The 24813-nt window shown below is 44.9% G+C and overlaps 1 protein-coding gene across 1 annotated transcript in view; it reads right to left on the bottom strand.

The window, feature by feature from the left end:
* The window catches only part of MGAT5 (alpha-1,6-mannosylglycoprotein 6-beta-N-acetylglucosaminyltransferase), a 224544-nt gene extending 201315 nt beyond the window's left edge, over nt 1-23229 (bottom strand). The window contains exons 1-2 of the mRNA XM_065880603.1: nt 22989-23229; nt 7903-8067 (exon numbers count right to left, since the gene is read on the bottom strand). Coding sequence (XP_065736675.1) covers nt 7903-8067; nt 22989-23229 — 406 coding nt within the window. The remainder of the gene's footprint in view (nt 1-7902; nt 8068-22988) is intronic.
* Between the last annotated feature and the right edge of the window lie 1584 nt (nt 23230-24813).

The raw sequence follows: 24813 nt of genomic DNA, 5'->3' as shown, positions 1-24813 counted from the left end.
GGGAAAGTCACCTGCTAAGCTCCTGTCTGGGTGGGGCTGGGACACTTCAGGTGCCACACCAACGCATCTGAAAACTTGAGGACACAAGCAAGGAGTCAGCACAGGGGCAACTTCATTTCAAGGTCCATTAGCAGCGCCAAAGGGGGGAAACTGCACTTCCAAATACAGGCCCTGGGACTCAGCAGGGACATTTTTCATTATCAATTTTCCAATGCTAAGAATAACAATTATGGTTCTTTTATTGAGAACAATACCCAAGTTCAAATACACTGCACTTCAACCCCAAATACGAGAATATGTTACACGCTGAAACTGACGTGTGGAAAATGCAGGGTTGCCTCATGTTCAGTTTGAACTCAATAACACAAAGCATCCTCTTGGGTTGTGCTCTGTTTCCCAATTCACCTTGCAATTGTAAGCAATCAAAACAGAAGGGGATGCTATCATGATGTTCAGCCTTGTAGTGAACCATCAATGTTGGCCAGTTATTCAGCTGCTGCTGAATGACAAGAAGTTCTTGAGAGTATAAATGAATAAATTTGCAAACACACATGCGCCCACGTTCCTCCCTCCCCTCCCCCACACCACAGAGAGCTGCACAATATCCCCATTCCCCTCAAATATTACAATCTACAGTTGGAACCATCACATTCTAGGAAGGCTCCACAGCACCAAATCACCCATGGGAAGCTCAGTCACGACCGACAAAAACTCCTATTTCTTAGGCAGTGTCTGCTGCTCAAGTCCGAGAAAGGACCACGAATGCCAAGTCCCAATTCCAAGCAAATCCTCATACATATAAATGGAAAAGAGGAGCAACAAGGAGAAACCCTTGCAGAAGTGAAACCAAATGCCACCCACCTCCAGCATAATCCAACCCACGTGGACAGTATTTATTAAACACCTTCAACAGCCATGCTTTGAACAACACAGTGGACAAAACGAGGATAAAAGCAGACACCGACTGTCCTCAGGAGGCCAGCACTGTCACATCACACACCTGTAGCTTTTTACCTTTCCCCCATGTCAGTACATGGCCAAGAAGTGCAGACCCCATCCTACTCACTCCACTTCATAATTTAATATCACAACTCTAGAGAACAGCAGAATCGGTCTTTCAAAAAAATCAAAGTATCATTCCGAAAATAAATAATTTTGAAAAAGGCACACTCAAGTCCCTTCAGGGATTAAGCCTGGAGAAATCATAATTGGTTAAAACGTGGTTTTTGTTCTTTTCAATCTATTTTTTTTTTTCATTTCTTTGATTCACTGTCCTCTTCCGTAAGATAAACAGAGCTCAGAAATGCAGTTCATTGGGTCACAAATCAAGCCTTGGTAAACTCTGAAAACTTGAAATCGTATCAAGTATCTTTTCCGAACACAACACTATGAGACTAGATATCAATTACAGGAAAAACACTCTAAGAACTGCAAACACACGGAGGCTAAACAATATGTCACTAAAGAACCAACAGATCACTGAAGAAATCAAAGAGGAAATCAAAAGATACCTAGAAACAAATGACAATGAACACATGATGACCCAAAACCTAAGGGATACAGCAGAAGTAGTTCAAAGAGAGTAGTTTATAGCAATACAATCCTATCTCAAGAAACATCTCAAATAAACAACCTAACCTTACGCCTAAAGCAATTAGAGAAAGAAGAACAAAAAACCCCCAAAGTTAGCAGAAGGAAGAAATCATAAAGCTCAGATCAGAAATAAATGAAAAAGAAATGAAGGAAAAAACAGCAAAGATCAATAAAACTAAAAGCTGTTTCTTTGAGAAGATAAACAAAACTGATAAACCATTAGCCAGACTCATCAAGAAAAAAAAGGGAGAAGACTCAAATCCACAGAATTAGAAATGAAAAGGAGAAGTAACAACTGACACTGCAGAAATACAAAGGATCATAAGAGATTACTACAAGCAAGTGTATGCCAATAAAATGGACAACCTGGAAGAAAAGGACAAATTCTTAGAAACTGCACAACCTTCTGATACTGAATCAAGAAGAAATAGATAACATAAACAGACCAATCTCATGCACTGAAATTGAAACTGTGATTAAAACTCTTCCAACAAACAAAAGCCCAGGACCAGATGGCTTCACAGGAAAATTCTATCAAACATTTAGAGAAGAGCTAACACCTATCCTTCTCAAACTCTTCCAAATTATAGCAGAGGGAGGAACACTCCCAAACTCATTCTACGAGGCCACCATCACCCTGATACCAAAACCAAAGATGTCATACAAAAAGAAAGCGACAGGCCAATATCACTAATGAACATAGATGCAAAAATCCTCAATAAAACACTAGCAAACAGAATCCAACAGCACATTAAAAGGATCGTACACCATGATCAAGTGGGGTTTATCCCAGGAATGCAAGGGTTCTTCAATATACGCAAATCAGTGTGATACACCATATTAACAATCTGAAGGAGAATAAACATATGATAATCTCAATAGATGCAAAAAAGCTTTCAACAAAATTCAACACCCATTTATTATAAACACTCTCCATAAAGTAGGCATAGAAGGAACCTACCTCAAAATAATAAAGGCCATATATGACAAACCCACAGCCAATGTCATTCTCAATGGTGGAAAACTGAAACCATTTCCTCTAAGATCAAGAACAAGACAAGGTTGCCCACTCTCACTGCTATTATTCAACATAGTTTTGGAAGTTTTTGCCACAGCAATCAGAGAAGAAAAAGAAATAAAATTAATCCAAATTGGAAAAGAAGAAGTAAAACTGTCAGCTGTTTGCAGATGACATGATATTATACATAGAGAATCCTAAAGATGCTACCAGAAAACTACTAGAGCTCATTAATGAGTCTGGTAAAGTAGCAGGATACAAAATTAATGCACAGAAATCTCTTGCATTCCTATACACTAATGATGAAAAATCTGAAAGAGAAATTAAGGAAATACTCCCACTTACCACTGCAACAAAAAGAATAAAATACCTAGGAATAAACCTATCTAGGGAGACAAAAGACCTGTATGCAGAAAACTATAAGACATTAATGAAAGAAATTAAAGATGATACCAACAGATGGAGAGATATACCATGTTCTTGGATTGGAAGAATCAACATTGTGAAAATGACTATAGTACTCAAAGCAATCTACAGATTCAATGCAATCCCTATCAAACTACCAAAGGCATTTCTCACAGAAGTAGAACAAAAAATTTCACAATATGTATGGAAACACAAAAGACACTGAACAGCCAAAGCAATCTTGAGAAATAAAAACGGAGCTGGAGGAATCAGGCTCCCTGACTTCAGACTATACTACAAAGCTATAGTAATCAAGACAGTATGGTACTGGCACAAAAACAGAAATATAGATCAATGGAAAAGGATAGAAAGCCCAGAGATAAACCCATGCACATATGGTCACCTTATCTTTGATAAAGGAGGCAAGAATATACAGTGGAGAAAAGACAGCCTCTTCAATAAGAGGTGCTGGGAAAACTGGACAGCTACGTGTAAAAGAATGAAATTAGAACACTTCCTAACACCATACACAAAAATAAATTCAAAATGGATTAAAGACCTAAATGTAAGGCCTGACACGATAAAACTCTTAGAGGAAAACATAGGAAGAACACTCTTTGACATAAATCACAGCAAGATCCTTTTTGGTCCAACTCCTACAGAAATGGAAATAAAAATAAACAAAGGGGACTTAATGAAACTTCAAAGCTTTTGCACAGCAAAGGAAACCATAAACATGACGAAAAGACAACCCTCATAATGGGAGAAAATATTTGCAAACGAAGAAACTGACAAAGGATTAATCTCCAATATACAAGCAGCTCATGCAGCTCAATATAAAAAAAAACAAACAACCCAATCCAAAAATGGGCTGAAGACCTAAACAGACATTTCTCCAAAGAAGATATACAGATGGCCAACAAACACATGAAAGAATGCTCAACATCACTAATCATTAGAGAAATGCAAATCAAAACTACAATGAGATATCATCTCACACCAGTCAGAATGGCCATCATCAAAAAATCTACAAACAGGGCTTTCTCTGGTGGCGCAGTGGCTGAGAGTCCGCCTGCCGATGCAGGGGACACGGGTTCGTGCCCCGGGTCCGCGAAGATCCCACATGCCGAGGAGCGGCTGGGCCCGTGAGCCGTGGCCGCTGAGCCTGAGTGTCCGGAGCCTGTGCTCCACAACGGGAGAGGCCACAACAGTGAGAGGCCCACGTACCGCAAAAAAAAATCTACAAATAGTAAATGCTGGAGAGGGTGTGGAGAAAAGAGAACCCTCTTGCACTGTTGGTGGGAATGTAAATTGATTACAGCCTCTATGGAGAACAGTATGGAGGTTCCGTACGAAACTAAAACTAGAACTACTATATGACCCAGTAATCCCACTACTGGGCATATACCCTCAGAAAACCGTAATTCAAAAAAAGACATGTACCACAATGTTCATTGCAGCTCTATTTACAATAGCCAGGACATGGAAGCAACCTAAGTGTCCATCAGCAGATGAATGGATAAAGAAGATGTGGCACATATATACAATGGAATATTACTCAGCCATAAAAAGAAAGGAAATAGAGTTATTTGTAGTGAGATGGATGGACCTAGAGTCTATCATACAGAGTGAAGTAAGTCAGAAAGAAAAAAATACCGTATGCTAATATGTATATAGAATCTAATAAATAAATAAATAGTTCTGGAACCTAGGGGCAGGACAGGAATAAAGATGCAGATGTAGAGAATGGACCTGAGGACACGGGGAGGTGGAAGGGTAAGCTGGGACGAAGTGAGAGAGTGGCATGGACATATATACACTACCAAATGTAAAATAGACAGCTAGTGGGAAGCAGCCACGTAGCACAGGCAGATCAGCTCGGTGCTTTGTGACCACCTAGGGGGGTGGGATAGGGAGGGTGGGAGGGAGGGAGACGCTAGAGGGAGGAGATATGGGGTTAGATGTATACATATAGCTGATTCACTTTGTTATACAGCAGAAACTAACACAACGTTGTAAAGTAATTATACACTAAGAAAGATGTTTAAAAAAAACATGCAGTTCAATCTGATTCTTGATTTTCATAAAGTTCATTTCCACCTAAATTTATCTAGGAGAACATTCATTTTCACATAATAAAAAAGCCCAAGAGCAATAATAAATTTGGTAAGACAAGCCATTTTCAATAAAAGCCACATAGAACACAGCTAAAGAGAGAAAGAAAAAGGGGACACACACACACACACACACACACACATCCCTAAAAAGAAAATAAATTTAGAGAATTCTTCTTCAACTGCTATGGTACCCAATTTAGATGCAGTTTATAGCCAACCAGAAGATCTATCAGTGAGCAGTAAGACACAACAGTAAGCAGTCAGAAACATCAGTTAGCAATAAGACACCAGAGTAAGCAGTAAAGTCACACCAGGGAGAACATTTCTGAGCAACTACCACATGTCTTAATGCAGAAAGGAAGAAAGAAAAACTTCACTCAACTAGTATTGGAACCCTATTAAAACGACCTCTCTCACAGCTCAAGAGCCACTCCTGCTATGACAGGAGGGTTGTGATGACTGCCAGTACAGCCATGGATCAGGAAAAGGACAAAAAAAAGCCATAAAGGGTTGACCATGAGCTCGGACTAGGAACTTAAGTGCTTGTCCTTCTTTTTGGCACCCTAAGCTATAGACCTGGCAAATAAAAAAAAAAAAAAATATGTGGGTTATTTGACAAGATATAAAGGACCCTCCAACCTCTGGGGGAAATAAAGGAGGATGCCCGCGTTCTTCATTCCACATCTATAGCCACTGTGGCTAACGCAGTGTCTGGGCAGGGAATGCATATGCACCCACATGCACAGAGGAACAAGTTTTTTTGTTTTCTAACACACAGGTCAGCCAAAGAAACAGACCCTCAGTCATAAAGAACTTCCTTATTAGACAGGATATTAAGTACTCCAGGAAACTGTCAGCTCTTTAGGAACATCTAGGAAAATGGTTGCACATTTTTTTCTAGGCTCACCCATTTGGGATGATTTATAAGTGGAAGCAAGAAAGAAAGAGCAAACACAATGTCTTCTCTACTTGGCACGAGGAGGTCTTCAGCTGAGCTCAGCAACAAAGCCTCACCCCATCCCAAATGCTTAAAGTCACAAAACCTGTGTGAAACCACTTCTCTGAGATGCTGAGAAGAGTAAACAAAATCACGTTGCCTCCAAGGCTCCGGAACTGTACTGGTATTTACTGAATGGTTGCTAGCTGGAAGGAAGGAGAGGAAACTAACAACTTTCTACCCGTGTCACAATCCGTTTCTAGTCTGTGTCTCTTTCTCAATCGCCTCAATCCTACCCACCTTCAAAGTTTACCTTCTGACTATGTCAGAAGCCTTCCACAGTCACCCCTGCTTAGAACGACCATAATTTGTGTTATTCTAAGCATGTGTATTATTTTACTAATTGGCCAAGTAAAACTCCCGAAGGTATGGAGTGTGTCACACACACGAGAGATGCAAACGAGTAAGAATGAGGTTAATTATCAAAGGCATAACTTTAAATTTGCTCCCTTTTTCCCAAAAGGAAACAAAATAAAATACTCTGGTTCTATAAATATCAGTAAAAACACAGTACCAGTGGCACCTCTAAAGGAGCCCTAGTCAGAGCCAATGACTTTCAGAATGTGCTCAGAGATATGTGTTAGCCAAGTAAACTAGCTCCATACACAGGGCTGGGATCCCACTTGAAATAAGTAGCCACCACCTGCCTTCCATTTCATTCCACAGTTTTGTACCCTGAGACTTGGAGCTCAGGCACCAAGTCTCCCTGTGAGCCCGGCACACAAACCAGACAGTCAGAGGCAGCTAGATCCCTTATCAGGAAGAGAATGACAGCAGACATGTTGACACAGGCCCTACAGGACAGAGGCGCTGGGAGGCAGCAGTGTTAGAGGCAGAGCAATCTTCACCAAACGCCCCCCCCCGATATAGGGTCCAGCAGAGCTGCCATGAAATCAGACAGGACCTTCTCAACAGCATCTCCTACTGGGAACAGGGGTGGAGGAGTGGAGGCTGGAGAGGCATGGGTTCCATTTATTAATCAGTAGCTCAGCACAGTGGGAGGTTTTCTTGTCTAATTACAGAAGCTGCTGGAAACTGCAAGGGAAGACAGGATTTATGGCCTAGACGACACTGCCTCTGTGTTGTAATTAAAAGTTATTTTTAATACCTGTTTGGTGGGATACTTTGGATTATTAAAAAGATATTTTGCAATTTAAAACTTGCTAAAGGGCAAAGAACACAGCAGAAACATAATACAACAAGCTTGCCTAATGTGAAACAATTAAACGTTTTGACACTGGGAGGTGGGAAAGGAAAAGAATCTCTCTCCTACTTAAGGCTGTGAATTTCCTATAAGAAAGAGGGAAAGAAAAGCCAAAAAGGGCACTCAAGGGCTTCCCTGGTGGCACAGTGGTTGAGTGTCCGCCTGCCGATGCAGGGGACACAGTGCCCCAGTCCGGGAGGATCCCACATGCCGCAGAGCGGCTGGGCCCGTGAGCCATGGCCGCTGAGCCTGCGTTCCACAGAGGAAGAGGCCACAACAGTGAGAGGCCCACGTACCGCAAAAAAAAAAAAAAAAAAAAAAAAAAGTAATTCCAGGAGCGCATTATGGGAAATATGCCATGGAGACCACCAGATATTACACATCATGAAGAGACTATAAAAGCATTTGAATGTGTTATTCAAAAATAAATTAAAAATGAGCTTTACAGGGGCCATACCAAGTTTATGGGATTTATCTTATGCCAATAAGAACACTGTGCTCCTGTATTCTCTTCCGAGTTCGAAGCAGGCTTTGACTTCACGTCAGGGCATAGAATTGCAGTCCTTACCTGCCACATTAATTTTCTCAAGTGCTACCAAGCTGGGAACAGCTGTGGTGGAGTTGGTCAAGTTCGTCCCTGTGCCATTGATTACGAGGTTGTCCACCTTTGACTCTAACTTGCCAATGCGCTGCAAAATGTTATCCAACAACACAGCAAGAGTCTTCTTCAAATCTGTAAAAGAAAACGTACATAGTTTGAAAATCCTTTGGTCCCCGCACATTTGCCTGGTGCGCACACGCTCACCCTCCCTTTGTTTCTCTCTCTGACACGAAGAACAAAAGGCGGCAAATCAAAAAGTACCACTTGAAGACCTGTCCTAACAAACCACCTCTTTAAGATGACGGAGAGCCACATTCAAGTGGCCCAAAGAGTACAAAACAAATCAGTTCGCTCTGGTAAGACAACTTTCGCGGTAAGTAACATTAAAATTATTCCTGGCTACTAGGTTGAGAGAGAAAACTCCGTTACTCAGCATCCTACCAGAACACTCTGTTAAATTCTTCCTCGTTCTAGCACGGTGGTTACTGACACACTGAATGACAAGCCCAAAGTGTAGCAAGGCCCTGAAGTAACTTCCGGATCAAGTTTATTGTTAGTTTTTTTAGTGCTGTAGACTCTCGCATGTCCAAATTTTTTGCAAAGTCTTTACTGCTGTTGGTTACACATGGTAATACTTAATAAAAGCTACAGTTCCAGACTCCAGACATGCTGGATAACCCAGAGTTAACTATAATGCAATTTAGGAAGACACTTAAAATAAAGACCAGATTCATTCGAGACGTATTTATTAAACAACTACTATGCGCCAGGCATTGTTCTAGACGCTGGGACGCTGTTCTTTTCTGGTGCTTACATTTAAGAGTTGATTCTCTTTCTTATGTATCTGGCTGTGGGTTATAGAGAAGTGTTCTTCCCTCTGGATAAATTACAGACACATTATCTTCATGCCTACGTAAGTATTTACTAAGTTTGTATACAAGGTATTCTACACACAGAGAGAGAGAAATTAAGTTAGCCCCCTCTCCTGTGGAAACTCATAATCAAAGAAAGATAGTCTGACTTGTACATGTGATAAAAGCAGGAGGACCACAGGATAGCCATCTAGGTGAAGAGAATTCAGACTCGCTTATGAATTGGGAGTGGGCCAGGGGAGTAGGACATAAGTGGAGGGAACAGGATGCAGAAAAGTCCTGAACTGAGACAAATGGGAAGTTGTCACCTTCTATTCTGCTGGGAACAGAGCACACTAGCGCCGAAGAGGTGCTCTGATCCGGCCAGGAAAGAAACACACACTGGATCAATCCACCAACCCCAGAGCACAGCCCATGACCCTCCACCAACAGGCATGCAGGCCTCCTACTTTGCCAGGCCAAGAGAGACTCTCATCTGAACAGAAACAAAGGTGTGTGTTGTAATTGACATGGAATTTTGCATCCTTGGTGGTTTACAGACAGCTTCACTGAAGCTGACTAAAAACTACGAACAGAAACAGAACCCACATCTTCATCCTGAAAGTCTGGTTCTATGTGCTAAATTAGCATAATGTCAATCGTTCCACCACACCCAACACCCAACACCAAACATCAGACTTCTTCACCACGTTAAGATCTATAGCAGATTGTTCATTCACTCACTCTAACAAACATCCGACCAGGTCTATTTTTGGCTCTTCAGTGTGTACCTTACCCACAGGTAGTAAGACAAGCTGGCCATAACATTAGAGCAATTGGCTAAAAATATGACTATAACAAAGAAGGTTAGAAGGGAACTAAGAGTTCCTGAACGCCTATCACGTGCCATGCACACTTATAAGGAATTCCATGTATCTTCACATTCTCCATGAAGCAGGTATGACTTCATTTTACAGAAGAGAAAACTGAGGTTCACAGACAGAAAGTAATATGCTCATGGTTAAAGAGATACAAAAGTGCAACGCAGACTCTACTCAGGTCTGCCTAATTCCCTGACATCTCAGTGTGACCAGCCAGAAGTCGAGAGCCTGGCTGAAAAAAGAAACCAAGCATGAAATTCAGTGACTTTCATCCACAGCATAACGATTAAGGGCTTATTAGACTCCAATCACTTCCTAGGTTTGAGTCGTCTCTCTCCATTTTTGCATCCTTATTTGTACGAGTTGAAAGAATAAGCCTACCTCTTCGGGGTTGTAATGAGGACTTAATGAGTTAATATGTTTTGAACACTGCCTGGCACACAATAAGCACTACATAACTGTCTGTTACATAGATAAATAAAAAATAAAACCTTTGGAAAATGCTCTCATCCTTCCTAGAGAAATCTCTCCCTGAGTGATGCAAAGCTTTACTGTTTTATCCAAAGGGTCATGAGATCATTCTCCTCCAGGGGCTGCAGTCCCACAGTCAGCATGACTCACAGCCTGTCCCTGACACATCATTGGCTGGCGTGGACAGCAGGAGTCAGCCACCGGCTCTGCTCTTACACTGAAGCTAAAGCACTGACCCCTTCTCCAGAGCTCTGAAGATTGCCAGAGGACAGTCACACAGACGGGGGCAATGGTGCCACTCGGGGGCTGTAAAGAAACCACTCCTCAGATAAATGATATCAATCTCCCCCATCTCCAGCCTCTTTGCCCAGAGCCTGAATTATCAGCCAAGGAGTCCACGTGTAAAAATGGCATTTAACTCTTACCAGCAATTGTCATTAGCCAGACGCAGAGGCCCTGACCCTCCAGTTTGGGTTAACTCAGGGTTTCTCAACTTTGACACCACTGACACTTGGGACCAGATAATTCTTTGCCGGGGGTGGGGCAGGGGATGGAAGAGGCTATTCTATGCATTTAAGGTGTTTGGCAGCATCCCTGGACTCCAGCCACAAAATGACAGTAGCAATCCCCCCATGTGACAATCAGAAATGCCTCCAGACTGCACCCCATTTGAGAACCACTGAATTAAGCACACTCCCCCAACCTTTGTCTTCCCTGCTGCCCCCTTCTGTGTAGATGTCCAGAGAGAATCCGGGCAGAAGGGTTACGGGAGAGGGAATGAGGTGTGAGAACACAGTCACTAAACTGGCATTCTGTGTGACTTCCATGGTGGCACTGCTACAACTATGATGGAAACTACAATGAGGGAAGGTGGGAGCGGACAGCAGCCTAGCCCATGCTGCAGGTCTCTTAAGGGCTGGTAACCTTTTGCCCTTTTGTTAAAAGGTAACAGGACTACTGGACAGAGTCCCCAGCCCACAGTTTTTGGTGATAGTCACTGATGGCACACAGCTTAGGTAGAACACAAAGTTGTCACATCAGTGTTAAGAAGACATTCTTCCTTGATTCTTAAAATACAGTCCATCGGGCTTCCCTGGTGGCGCAGTGGTTGAGAGTCCGCCTGCCGATGCAGAGGACACAGGTTCGTGCCCCGGTCCGGGAAGATCCCATGTGCCGCGGAGCGGCTGGGCCCGTGAGCCATGGCCACCGAGCCTGCGCGTCCGCAGCCTGTGCTCCGCAACGGGAGAGGCCGCAACGGTGAGAGGCCCGGGTACCGCAAAAAAAAAAAAAAAAAAAAAAATACAGTCCATCAATAAATGTGACCCCCTATCTCTTGTTGATCTCCCCTACATAGATGGACCTTTTGCGACTGCGACATGGTGCGAATAAAGGAATTCATGATGATGATAAGGTGTTGCTGGTCCCCATCACCACTACTGCCCCAGTACTACCACGGCTGCTACTATCGCTAAGGTTGCTACTACTGCCGCTACTACTATCGCTACTATTATTACTGCATTGTTGCCGCTGCTCCTCCAGCAGCACCACCAGCGTCACTATGTACTGAGCCCTATGCGTCAGCTGCTGTCCTAAGCACTTTCCACGGATTAACTCACCTGATCCTGCCAAGACAATATGAGAAACGTGCTGTCGTTCCCACCTCCATTTCACAAATGAGTAAACCACAGTACACAGAGGTTAACTAGCTTGTCCCACGCGTCTGCAGATCCAGTGTCCAAACCCAGATAATCGGGTTCCAGACCCAACAGCTCTTACCCACTATGCTACAATGCCTCTTGAGGACCACTATGGACCTGCCGGCCAGCAAGCATCTCTGACCTGCTACTTCTGAACACACTTAGCAGGGATTAACTCCTGAGCTTCTGCCACGTGTTTCTGTTAAACCATATCCCAGCCGCCCTCAAGACTCGTGACACCACTGTGCCGCGAGCAGCTCCAACACTACAACGTAATGAAGAACTTATCTTTCTATATCGTCTCCCTTAAAATGAAAATGGAATATAAGACTATCAAAACCTTAGACACTCTACCTGAGTTGGCATGGTTTCTCTCCCAATGTGGGGGAAAAAAAAAAAAGTTCATTTTCAACTCAAGCAGCTACTTGAGTCACAATTTCAAGGCAGTCCAACACAAGATAAAAGATACTGTGTCAATAAAACACACAAGGGCAAAGATGACCCCAAGCCCATCTTTGTATCCTTACCAACTGGCACAGTGCCTGACACAGTAATCAGGAAGTGTGTGTTACCTAAATGAATAACTGAGTGAATGAATGAACCAACAACTAAATGAACTACACTTAGTCTTCCCACAAAGAAGGCTAAATAAACTATAGCTTTGTAAGTGATGAAATTGTTTCTCACCTTTGTATTTCACAGCTAAACCTGCAAAAATTGTTAAGAGCTTTACTGCAATTTTAAACTAATACCAGAGTATTTTTGTATATTTTCACCTTAATGTTAACCCATATATTTGATAAGACTGAACACCCAAGAATAATTTCTATACAGTTTAATAAAGAAATGAAGGTGAAAACATTCCTCCAAATTCTAGTATAATATTTTCATATTTATCATTGTGTTTTAAAGTTATTACAGCCATAAACTGTATCCTCTGCAGGATTACAATTCCCAATTACTAATGGGCTTTTAAAGTTTTGTTTGTGCTTCAAAGCCTCAGTAATAAAAATTTAATCCCAACATTACTACTGCAATTCTGCATTCCGCAAACTTACTGTCCGTGATAAAGATGAGATCAAAGTAGGTAAAAACATTTAAAATGTCCCTCTGGGGAAAGGAAGCTTTTCGTTTCTATCATGCCAGGAGTTCTCTGATAAAGGGTGAGATCAACAAAATCTCAGAACAGGTGCTCTGGCAGCTTCTGTAGAGTTTCATTTCCTGAAAGCCATGACATTAAGGATAAGAGGGGCTGGAAGATGCTGCCGCATCCTTGAGCAGGACAGTCAAGGAGATATCACTGCCAGCTACACCTTCCCCCTTAGCTGGAGTCCAAGGAGATGAAATATCAGGAGAAAGGGGGGTCCTGCTGGTGGAAGAAGATCTGTCAGTTTATAAGTCTATCAGCTAAAACTGTGAGACTGGGTGGTAAACCCTGATTGCCCAGATCAGCAAGTCAACTGAGAAAGGTCAGTGCTTGAGGGCAGTGCCTCAAGGCTGGTCCCACCCCATTCCCCTGGGACACGCTTCCCAAAGCAGTGGTTCTCCAGCCTGCTGTCCATCAGGCTTGGCTGTGGAGTCAGAGGTACCAGGTCCCATCCTCAAGCTGCTCGGTCGGAACTTTCAGAACCTGCACGTCAAGGATTCTGGGCACACACAATCGAGAACTACATTGAAGATGCAGCCGCCACGATTCACTGGCACAGAAGCAGTAAGCAAGGACTTACAGCGGAACTGCCAGAGATCATTTACATCTGTGCTTGTTCCTAATGCAATTCCTTCTCTACCGTGGTCGTGTTTCCCCGCCCCCCAGTCCAGAGCAGAGCTGGAACAGCAGGACCACAGAGCAGATTCACTTGCTGCTCCAGAGAAGCCAGCAAAAGACAGGGCGCTAATGAGAAAGGAAGGTGCTAATGAGAAAGGAAGGTGCTAATGAAAAAAGAATTAACCCCAACCTCTCATTCCCACCGACTGCCAGGAATGTCAAGTTTCATCAGTTACATGTTTGAAAATTAATTTTAAAGTGACCTTTCCACAGAACGATAATACGGTTAGAGTAATGACCAAAATACAGTCCATTCATTATGTACAAGGACATTCGAGACAGTGTTAGTTATAAAAGAGAACAGTGCTGTTTATTATAGATAAGCAGTGGACACTACCCAAATACCCAACAAAAAGGTTACATCGTATGGTGTCCATCTATTCCTAAAAGGGAATAAATCGCTAGACTGGAGGCCAGAGAGCAGGTCTGTTCTGTCATCTCTGTTTACTGCCACAAGCTATTGACCTCAGGAGCTCAATAAATGTTTATTGAATGGTTGGATGAAAAAGGAAAAGTGTATGGCCGTTAAAAAAATATAATGGACGGGGAAATAAAATAAAGATGAGTTCAAAAAGCTCTATGTAAAATATTCCAGTTTTTTAAAATGAGCATACACACACATATATATCTGCATTTAAATAAAGGATGGAGAAAAATCAAATTTACCTGGTTTGGGGGTAAAGAGTGTTTTATCTCTTTATTTGTAAGAATGCAAAGCTGGGCAAGGGATCATCTCTGCCCTTGCGCGTTTTACGGACAATATCTTTTATCGTGTGTTGAACAGCTTTGAAACAGTGACTCAAACAGCTGCTGGAATTGAAAATGATTTTTTTTTCCCTTTCACATGGGGAGAAAAAAGAAGTCAGCCCAGGAAAGGTGCCTGGAGGGTCCCAGGTTTCGACAGCCTCATATTCCAAAAGCTCTGAATTTTCTATAAACTTTCACATCATTCTGACAATCACAAAGGCACGAAATGCTACCTGAAAATGCAATCAGTACTGTGTATTCTACCCTCGGAACTCAAGGATACTGGCCACAGGTACCCTGATGTCCCCTCCCCTCTCCCAAGAAGCATCTCAGTCACTGACCCTCACTGTCTCATCTCAGCTGGGTTCTTCAAGCCCCCCCAGTGGACAACTCACCAGCCCCTAAACTCACAAATATGCCCTTCCCCCTGCAGCTGTCACAGGCCGTCCAGGTCACAAAGGGAACAATCATCACCCAGTGAAAGAGCAGCTCAGAGGCACTGACTGCCGTGCTCTTCTGGGTTAGCTGTACGGAATTAAGCTTTGACTTGAATTTGCACCTGCAAGTAAATGCTATTCCTGTGCTGGGGGAAGGCTCGCTAGTATTTCAAGGAACTTCTAGGCAGCAGAATCTGAGAAAGAATCCTATCTAGGCCTGTGCAGGATAGTGAACTGCTTTACGGAATCTGTAAACATCCAGACAGAGTTCTTGGGCTGCTCTCTCCATCTTCCTAACACTTCGCCAGCTGCATGGAACAGGACTCAAGCCGACTTAGCCCTCTGTGTAGAAAAGGACTCAGGCTCTGAACGGTCAAGTCCACTGACACCGGTAGTCCCCACTGACTCCAGGGCATCTTCCCTGTCGGGAAAGGGCAGCCATAGCACAGCCCTCCCTGCTCACTACCCACACCAGAAACTGTGCCCCAGTGGTGCCCACTTCAGAGACGAAGTGAGCTCGGCCACGCCCCACTTATCCCACACCACAAAGGACAAGCTTTATCTTTTGAACGGGAGGAGAATGACAATCACATGTCCCGTTTCTATGATGCCAAGGTCACTCTGGAGCTAACACACCTTCGGAAAGGGATCCAGGGAAGAGCCGAACAGCACCTCCCTGGAGTTCTGAGCAGCAGGTCTCAAGCCCGGCTGGGGTGGAGCCCAGCATCGGTGCTGTCACAGCAGTCCAGGGGATTCTGGTGCACAAGCCTTGGGCATCTTGTTTCATTAGCAGTGGGTGGCGAGCCTGCCCTCCTCCAGTCCACAGCTTATTACTAAGCTAAGTGCTTTGATAAGCTCGGTCACGTGCAATCCTATGAGGTCAACAAGCCTCTGAGGTCAGTGATATTATAGCCTCTATTGGACAAAAGAGGAGGCAGTCTTTTAAAACATCAGTGACTTGCCCAAGGTCACACATCTAGTAAGGAGACCTTCCACAAGCCACAACTAAACACGCTCCAGCTGCTTTCCAGAAGAAACAACGGTTCCCACGTCAGGATCGTGCATAATAGCTACTTCGAGCCACCTGGACACCAAGTCCATAGGGAATCTCTTCTTGTTTCCTGTCTCACTAAAAACATTACTGTGTTACTGTGATTTTCTTTTTGTTTTTTTTTTAGCCACACCTCTCGGCTTGCAGGATCTTAGTTCCCCGACCAGGGATCGAACCTGAGCCCCTTGCAGTGGAAGTGCAGAGCCCTAACCACTGGACCGCCAGGGAGTTTCCACTGTGATTTTCAAACTAACCTCAGCTATAACTGTAGTAGACAGAGTCAGGGTGGAGGGAACACTGCTGCTATTCACTCATGGTTCCTACTATGTGCCAGGTACGTGCTAAGGCCCTGGGGCACAGCAGGGAACAGGAGAGACAGGACTCCCTGCTCTCTGGAAGCTTCCATTCTAATGGGGGAGAGAGATGATAAAGACAGCGACATGATAGGTAGTTTAAGTGTCATGAAGAATGAGACTGAATTAGGGGTGCGGCCCTACTTCTGATAGGGACCCGAAGGAGGGGAGGGAGAGATCTCTCTGGAGGAAGGGCATGCAGGTGGAGGGAACAGCAAATGCAGAGCTCAGAGGCAGGAAGATGCCCAGCCATTGTCCAAAAGCTGGTGGCAGAAAACAGCTGCACTGCCAGGCAGGATGAGAAGGGTGGACAGCTCTTCAGGGTGGCCGTGAGCTCTGCCCAAGCAGTTCTGGCAGAAAGAGCACCAGGACACCGCTGGGAAGGGGAGGCGCTGCAGGGAAGATGAGGGACCTACTTCAGGGCAAGACTCTGAGGCAAACCCCTTTACACCTGTATCCCCTCCTCCCACCAGGACCGGAAGCAGTGGTGTGGTGTGCAAGGAAAGGGCTTGAGAACACAGAGAGTACAAGCAAGAGCCTCCAGTTCCTCCCGGAGACCCAGATTCCGACTGCACTCCTGTCTCAAACACACCCGAGGTCCTCCTCAGACATCCAAACTGGGCTGAGTGTGCCCGTGAACTTGGCCTGGCTCTGACAGGGATGCTGGGTGGGGGTCTTCTACCACAGGATCACTGGAAAAGCCCCAAGCCCCAAAGAGGCCCATTTGTAGGTCCAAGCTTTTGAAAGCAGAGAGCCCTTTCCAGAATCACACCAGTCACGTCACTGTAGGGTAACCAAGTAACCTCCTGAGACACACCAAAGAAAGGGGCCAGCTCTTTTTTCCCCCCGTTTCGCTCCAAGAACAGTGTTTTTCCCTCAAGGGTTCTGCTTAGGTGATGGTGGTTTTCCACATCACGCAGCCCTCCAAAAAACAGTCCCTTGATCAGATTTGGAGGAACAGAGGCAAAAAGAAAAAATTTAAACAATAAACCTTCACAAGCTTATCCAGTGTAAGTGTTTTCTTCTTTTTCATAGGAGAGGTGGAACGAAACACACAGACAAGCTCTTGTCCGACTCTCAGATCGTTACCTAGGTCTGCAACGCAGGATGGGGGCTACGTTTTTGGAGCAGCCTCAGGCAGCCACGCCAGCATCACAGTGAGGGCCCCCCACTGACTTTTGAACCAACCCTAAGCGGTATTTATGTCTTGGCAATGGACATCGCCAGGCCGACAAGGGCCACAGAAGCCCAAAGCTGCTACCCCCTCGCCAGCAACTAAAAACTCTCCTCTGGTTCTCCACCCCTATGTCCTTAAGGAAACAGAAAGAACTTCCTTCCTCTTGAGCTCCCTGTGGAGGTGACAGTGGACAACAGGTCAGGGTCACGGCCGGCGCCAGGTAGGGGCAAGCCAGGCCAGGCTCCCTTGCAAGAGTATCTGTCTTCCTCATCTCCTCTGCTGCTTCCATCACACTGAGACCACAGCCTTCAGGGCCTCGGTACCCATGCCTTCTTCCTGATTCTCCCACATCAGCACCGGCCACACTGCCCTGTGCTCACCTTGTTCTAGCCGCAGCAGCCTCTGCTCTGCTCTTGGAGTGTGCGTGAGGCCTTAGGACCTGGCACACACCCTGCTTCACCTCAACCTCCCGCCTCCCACCCCACCCGCCAGCTCCTGAGCATCATTTGGGCTAAAACACACCTCCTGGGCTTCCCTGATGGCGCAGTGGTGAAGAATCCACCTGCCGATGCAGGGGACACGGGTTCGAGCCCCGGTCCGGGAAGATCCCACGTGCCGCGGGGCGGCTAAACCCGTGCGCCACACGCCTAGAGCCCATGCTCCGCAACAAGAGAAGCCACCGCAATGAGAAGCCCGCGCACCGCAACGAGGAGTAGACCCCGCTCGCCACAACTAGAGAAAAGCCCGTGCGCAGCAATGAAGACCCGACGCAGCCAAAAACAAATAAAATAAAATAAATAAAAAATAAAAGACACCTCCTGGGAGAGGCCTTCTTTGACCTTCTCCTCCAAAGTAGCTCCTCAAGTACTTTTTTAAAAATCCCATCTCCCTGTGTCGTTTTTCTTCCTGGAATTTACTGCTATCTGTCATTCTCTTGTTTATTATTTCTCCCCCCAAATGAGTGCAGCCTCTGTGAGAGCAGAAGACCCTGTCAGTCTTTTCCCAGCTGTACACACAAAGCATCGACTGCACTGACAGACACGAGCCCACGGCGCAGACATTGCCCAAAGTGCCAGGCTGGAAGGATAAGAGCCAATCCCGGGGACAGTCTAGGCCCAAGGAGTTCAGGGAACCAGGAGACAGGAGGTAAGGCAGAGCAGGTGTACAGACCTGGAGGACAAGGGGGAACCAGGCAGCAGGGAAACAGAATATTGGTGGGGGGCTGGCAGAGAAGCTGAGGGCTCATGGCTGCTTCAGCCTGAGCTGGTGACCAGCCCAGGGCAGAGCGTCCCAGCGCCCAGAGAATCAAGTAGGTGAGAAAAGTCAAGGTTAATAAGGTGCGGATGTACCCCTGGGGGGGGGAGGGGTGTCTCTCATCACCCTAGATTTCTATTCCTGCTACTTTGAGAACACAAGTGGACCAGGCCTGGCCTGTTAGATAAGAGGTGATCACTGGGCATCAGAATTTGGGTCAGGCCATTGGAGACAGAGACCAATTCACCTCAGAAACAAGCACAGCATTGACTGGGCGAGTGACACCATTCGGGACGCAACTCCCGAGAAATCACAGACAGGCATGGCCCTGCCACGCGGGCCTGGGAGATGCAGCGGAGGCTGAGCTACAGACGGCTCTGGCCCCACATGCTCCTCCCCGCAGTGATAGAGAAGCACCCAGAAACGCCCTCCACACGCCAGGAATGAATGCTGCGACTGTTTCACACAGGCTGCCCCGGATATCTTCCAGGCACTACTTCTGAAGACCATATCCCAAAAGAAAGTCAGAAGTCTCTCTTCAAATCACCAGAACGAGGATGGAGGAGCGGGGGGGACACCATTTGAAAGTTCTTCTGCTGTTGTTTAAGAACCAGTCAAACGAACAACCAACTGCATGTCAGAGACTGACAAACATTTTTGGCAAAGGACCAGACAGTAAACATCTTAGGCTTTGCCCTCTCTGCAGCAACTACTCAGCTCTGGGATTGCAGCACAAAGGCAGCCACAGGCAACACATAAACCACGGGGTGCTGGGTTCCAAACCCATATGAAAACAGGAGGATCCGGCCCAAGGCCATGGGAGTCCTGGGAAATTGTTGAGTCAAGGAGGGACACGATCGCACGAGTGTTTTAGAATGAACTATGGGGACTACTGAAAGATGGAGTCATCACACCTTAGATGTTATGTGAAATAAATACTGGTACTGCCACGTTGCTCTGTTATTACAGTTGTTATAAACAAATGGCACTGTTTGTGTTTTAATGAAACTTTATTTACACAGACAGGCAGAGCTCCAAATATGACCCACAGGTCATGGTTTGCTAAACACTTCTGCCCTAGCATCTCAAGTCAGGAATTTTAATCTAAAATCAGCTACTACGATTCTTCAAACACCTGCCACAGCTACTTAAGACAAATTTGTAGCACATTAAGAGCCTCTGATTATACCAGTATGGGTTGGGAGAAGGAAGAGGGTTTTTTGTTTTTTTTTTTTGGGTCTATTAACTGGATTCATTCAAACCAGACACAGGTCCCAGCCACAGAGGGTTAGCTGTTCACTGGTCCAGAGCAGACATCGAGGCAGTGCTCTGTACATGGACTGCATCTATGGCAGAAAAAGAGACTGCAAACCAATGGCTCATGCATCCTCATCCCCACTCCACCAGCCCAGCTAAACCACTGTACATCTGGCAGTCTCCATACTTCCATCTGACACGTAACATCACCCACCAGGGCTGCCTGGCAATTGACATGCCCACAACTGCTAGTGATGGATTCCAGGGGAAGCACACATCATCAGAATGGCTCTCCAGCTTTCCAGGACTGGCTCTGGACTATACCATCTGCCTCAATCCCAGTTGCTGATACCAAGAGCTGAGAACCAGGGAGAACTAGCCTGGCAAATTTTAAACAATAAAATCCAGTTATCTGCTAAAGGACTTCCATAAGAAGATGCTGTTAGATGGGGTCTGCTGTTTCCAGTCCTCGTGCAAATAGTTCTCCAAGGTGCGGAGGAGGGAAATTTTGCCCCCCAAGCCCGGAGACATTTTTGATGCTACTGGCATATAGTGGGTAGAGGCACCAGAGATGCTGCTAAACATCCTACAAGGTACAAACAGTCCCCCACTCAGAACTATCTGGCTCCAAACATCAATAGTGCTGAGATGAAAACCTATGTCTGGGTAAGATCTCATCACATGACGATCCCCAAACCTCAAGCACTAATGCACAGTCCAATTAAATTCCCGAAACTCAGCTCCAAAGACCACTTTCATTGGCATGTCGAGTTGATGAGATGAAAGAGAAAAATACGTTAGAGGTGCCGATGGGGCCGTTTGGTTGTTTCTTTGTTGTTTTTGAGGAGAATTATTATTTTGCTAAGGTTCGTCTGTAAACGGAGGAAGTTGAAATAAATTTCTGTAGTTTCTCTGAGCTCCAAAGTCCTTTGATTACAAGCATATACAGTGGTTCATATTCTAACAGACTACTCTGGGGTTGTTGATATCTTTCTAAAAAACATACTGTCTCGGTCAGGCTGAAAAGCTAACACCAGATCCTTGCTCTTTAAGAGTGTGGAGGAAACCTACCCTATGAGATGTTTAGCAGTACACAAGAAATAAAACTGGTCGAAACAACTAGAAAAAATAAAGTCTATAAATTTACCATTCATGTGGCTTCTTGCTTCCCACGTTAAAGGTTTGAGAGAGACCGAGATAAACAGAAGGAGGAAGTTACTACAGGACTAGACCTCTTTCCCTCCAAATGTTAACGTGGAATGCACTGAACCAGAAACTGAAACACAGCATCAGTTTTACTTGTGACATTTACTTGTAACCCACTGGTAACACCAACGATGATAGTTTGCTTTGTCTTTTTCTGACGGTTTACCTATAACATTTGGGAATTATTACAGAAGATCGAAGTCAATGAGTAATTTAAAACGCACCCTCTGAAAGACTACCTAGCTGTTTTTCAAGGTCAGCTCTCAAAGAAGGCTCATTTTTTGATCCATTAGATTGAAAAAGGTGACATTTTATTTAGACGTATTAAAAACCAGTGCCTACAAATCTTGAAGGAATAGATTAAAAGCAGACTGTGTGATCATTCAAATAGTAGGCACTGAAAAAGAATGTCCACATTGTATGTTAAAAGTAACCATTTTCTCCTTACCAGAAAAAAAAAATATATGTATATAATTTTTATATCTATATATTTATAAAATTAAATTAATTATATACATATATATAATTTAAAAATAACCGAGTTTCCTGGATCCTTCAGAAAAGAAAACATGTATATGTAACATTGAGCATGATTTCCTATGTTTAAACTCAAGCTTCAACCTGTGGCTACACATTTTCAGGAATCATCATTTGACCTCTACATACTTCAAAGACCTTGAATGGGTCACAAAGTAGAACATCGAACTTTCCCACCCTGCCCAACCCCACTCTTCTATCTGATTTATAGTATACCTCAGATCTCAAACCGTGAGGCCACTGAAGTCTCCCTGCAATGACCAGAACTGTCACTGCACAGTAACCAAGGTCATCTTCTGTGGATTAAGTCCACTCCAATACTCGGTGACCACAGGAGGGCTGGGACTTGGATTCTCCAAAATACAGTCTGATCTAAATTTCATTTGCAACTTTCGTTTTGTATTTGTGTGTGTATGTTTTTGTAAATATTTTATTTACACAAACATATATATACATATGTTTATGTGTATATATATATAGTGTGTATACACATATTTCAGAAAGATATACACTGAAATGTTAATTGTGATTACTTTCTACAGTAGATTTATATGTGATTTTCCTTTTTCTACTTGATTTTTTTTTTGCTTGTCTACAGCTTCCAACTTTTCTATATTAAGCCTAACTTTTGCTGAAAGAAAAATAAGTAATACTCCGTATGTGTATTTTTTTTCACTCAACCTCATTTCAAAACGGATTTCAAGCACCTGACAAAAAAAGCAACGAGTACAGAAAGATTTCTTTCAAAGCGAGGGCAACCAGAGACCAGAGCAAGACACAACAGCGGTAAACTCTAAGGAAGCCAAAGGTTAAAACTATCAGTCAGCACGTAAGCCCTGATGTCCCTGCATACTGGCCAGAGGGAGGCACACGTTCGGCTCTGAGTTTCTTGGCGTCCGTAGGACATTCTTCCCCACCCTCCTTACCTCACGCCCACCAGTCCTAATTAAGGTTTGTTTAGGGAACGATAATGAGAAGATTTTTCTACATTCCCTGATCATCCTCCCAGATGAGATCATGCAGTCCAGCAATGTGTCCAGGGACGAGGAGGCAGCTGCAAATACAACCGACAGAGCACCAACTAGTAAGCCCCACTGCTCCTGGCGCTAAGTGTCAGCGTGCACAAGAGGGTCAGAATCTCCCAAAGGGCGTAGCTTTAACTTTCTAAAAGTGTCCCTCTGTGGGCAGTTTATCGCCATGAAGGTAGCGGCGAGGGATATACTCAATCCATGACCAAGTCTGAGAGCCTCTGGGTCCCTTGGAGGCAAAGCCACACTCGACGGAGGAGCCCCGGCAGTGTGGTGCTTACCGTAAGCTGTCATGACCCCCGCGTAGGGCCCATCCACCACATTTCTGTTTTCTTCTGCCAGCGCCTTGATGTACCTCTTGCTGAGGTCCAGGATCTGTTCCCGAAGCATGGAGCTGCTCTCGGGCTGAGTTCTCTGCTGGATGGTAAAATGCAAGAGCATCATACCCCAAATAAAGCCAAAAGTCACGAGGAAAAAGCCCAGCTTCTGAGAGGACAGCTTCCACGGAGTAAAGAGAGCCATTGCTCTCTGGCAACTTCACCTGCCCTGGGCTCTTACAGTGTGGAAAGGAGACACAAGTTCATGGTGTAGGCTGGGCTTGTGGGTTTCTCCGTCTCACTCGGGCTCCTGCGTCAGCCGATTTCCTTTCCTCGTTTCCATCCTGCTGTGAAGAAGGGGGAAAGTTAGCAAAACACGGTGAAATAAACCAGACCCTTGTTTTCACCCAAATAGCTCTAAAACGTGAACTTCCTTTTTTCTTAATCTGCCAGTTCCCTATCCTATGTTATGATTCGAGATCTGTAAATGGAGAGGGGAAATCTGGCTGGGTGATGAAAAGCTGTACAAATACGGAGGAGGGAAATGTGTGTCTGCACGTGTTCACAGGTGTAGCAGGGCTGTTCCAGTCTGGACCAAGTTCAAAACAGGAAGCTTGTTCTGCAAGGTGGAGGAGATGGAAGGATATTTCACTGAATGTCAGCAAAAACCCAAGTGGAGGGTGGAGTCTCATCACCACCCAGCACTTCTGTGCCTCTGAAACTTGAACTTACAAAGTCATCATTATGTGCTCTAGCAAGGACAAGAGCCCGCAGCTGGAGAGGTGAGCCAGAAAGTGGACGCCCCTGGCGGGTAATCAGACAAGGAAAGGGGAGACAGCCCCCCGTATTACTTAAGCACGGGCAGCTTTCAGTAGCAGTGTCCACAGCTGAGCTGAATGCCTCGGGGCCACCAGGTGGCCTCGCCCTAGGCACCAGCACAGAGAGGTTGTGCCAGGGGTACCCAGCCGTCTTTCCATGCTAGCTACCACGAGTGAAAGCTGCACCACACTCCTCACTTGCTCACTTGAGCACAGGAAATGCGGGGCACACGATGGCCTGCTTTTTTGTGGTTCTCGTTTTCACTCACACCGTGGGACAAAATGCGAGGTTAAAAGCCATCGTTTCAATACGAATGCAGCCGGATCCTACCTGGTACCAGCACAGGCTGGACAACAAATGGCACCGTTTTTTAAGCAAAGGCTGAGCATGACCTCCTACGAGGGACTAACCCAGGATGTGTTCAGAGCGCGCCTATGTTTCAGATCAAAGGATTCTTCTTCCTAAGCAGCCTAAGAAGAAATGACAACGGGATCCTGGGACAATTAGCTTTCAGCAGCTGCGATGCAGCGGATCTGTCTTGGTCTTCCTCTCTCACTCTTTTCCTCGCCTATCAACAGAGTCATCAGTACCTGGTAGTACCTCTACTGATAGTAAATGATAAATAAATTCTAGTTATGTCCCAGGCACTGTGATAGATGCTGTTTGTGCCTTAGTTCATTGAATTCTTGAAAGAGTCCTATACGGTAAGAACTATTAAAGTTATCATGTCTGTTTTATAGATGAAAGAACAGGGACACAGGGAGATTAACTTGGCAAAGGTCAGCCAGCTATGTGGCAGAGGAGGGATAATCTAGGGATAAGCCAGCCCAGGAGTCAGTAAACCACACCCTGCCTTCCAAGGCCATCCTTCCTCCCCAGTTTCTTTATGACCAAGAATGGTCTGTACATGCTTAAAGGGCTGTGAAAAGCAACAAAGACTATGTGACTGAAATGTAATGTAGCTCAAAAG

Source organism: Phocoena phocoena, chromosome 7 (assembly GCF_963924675.1).
Source record: "Phocoena phocoena chromosome 7, mPhoPho1.1, whole genome shotgun sequence".
Lineage (NCBI taxonomy): Eukaryota > Metazoa > Chordata > Mammalia > Artiodactyla > Phocoenidae > Phocoena > Phocoena phocoena.
The sequence above is the reverse complement of the archived record's forward strand: the minus strand, read 5'-3'. Positions and strand labels throughout refer to the sequence as shown.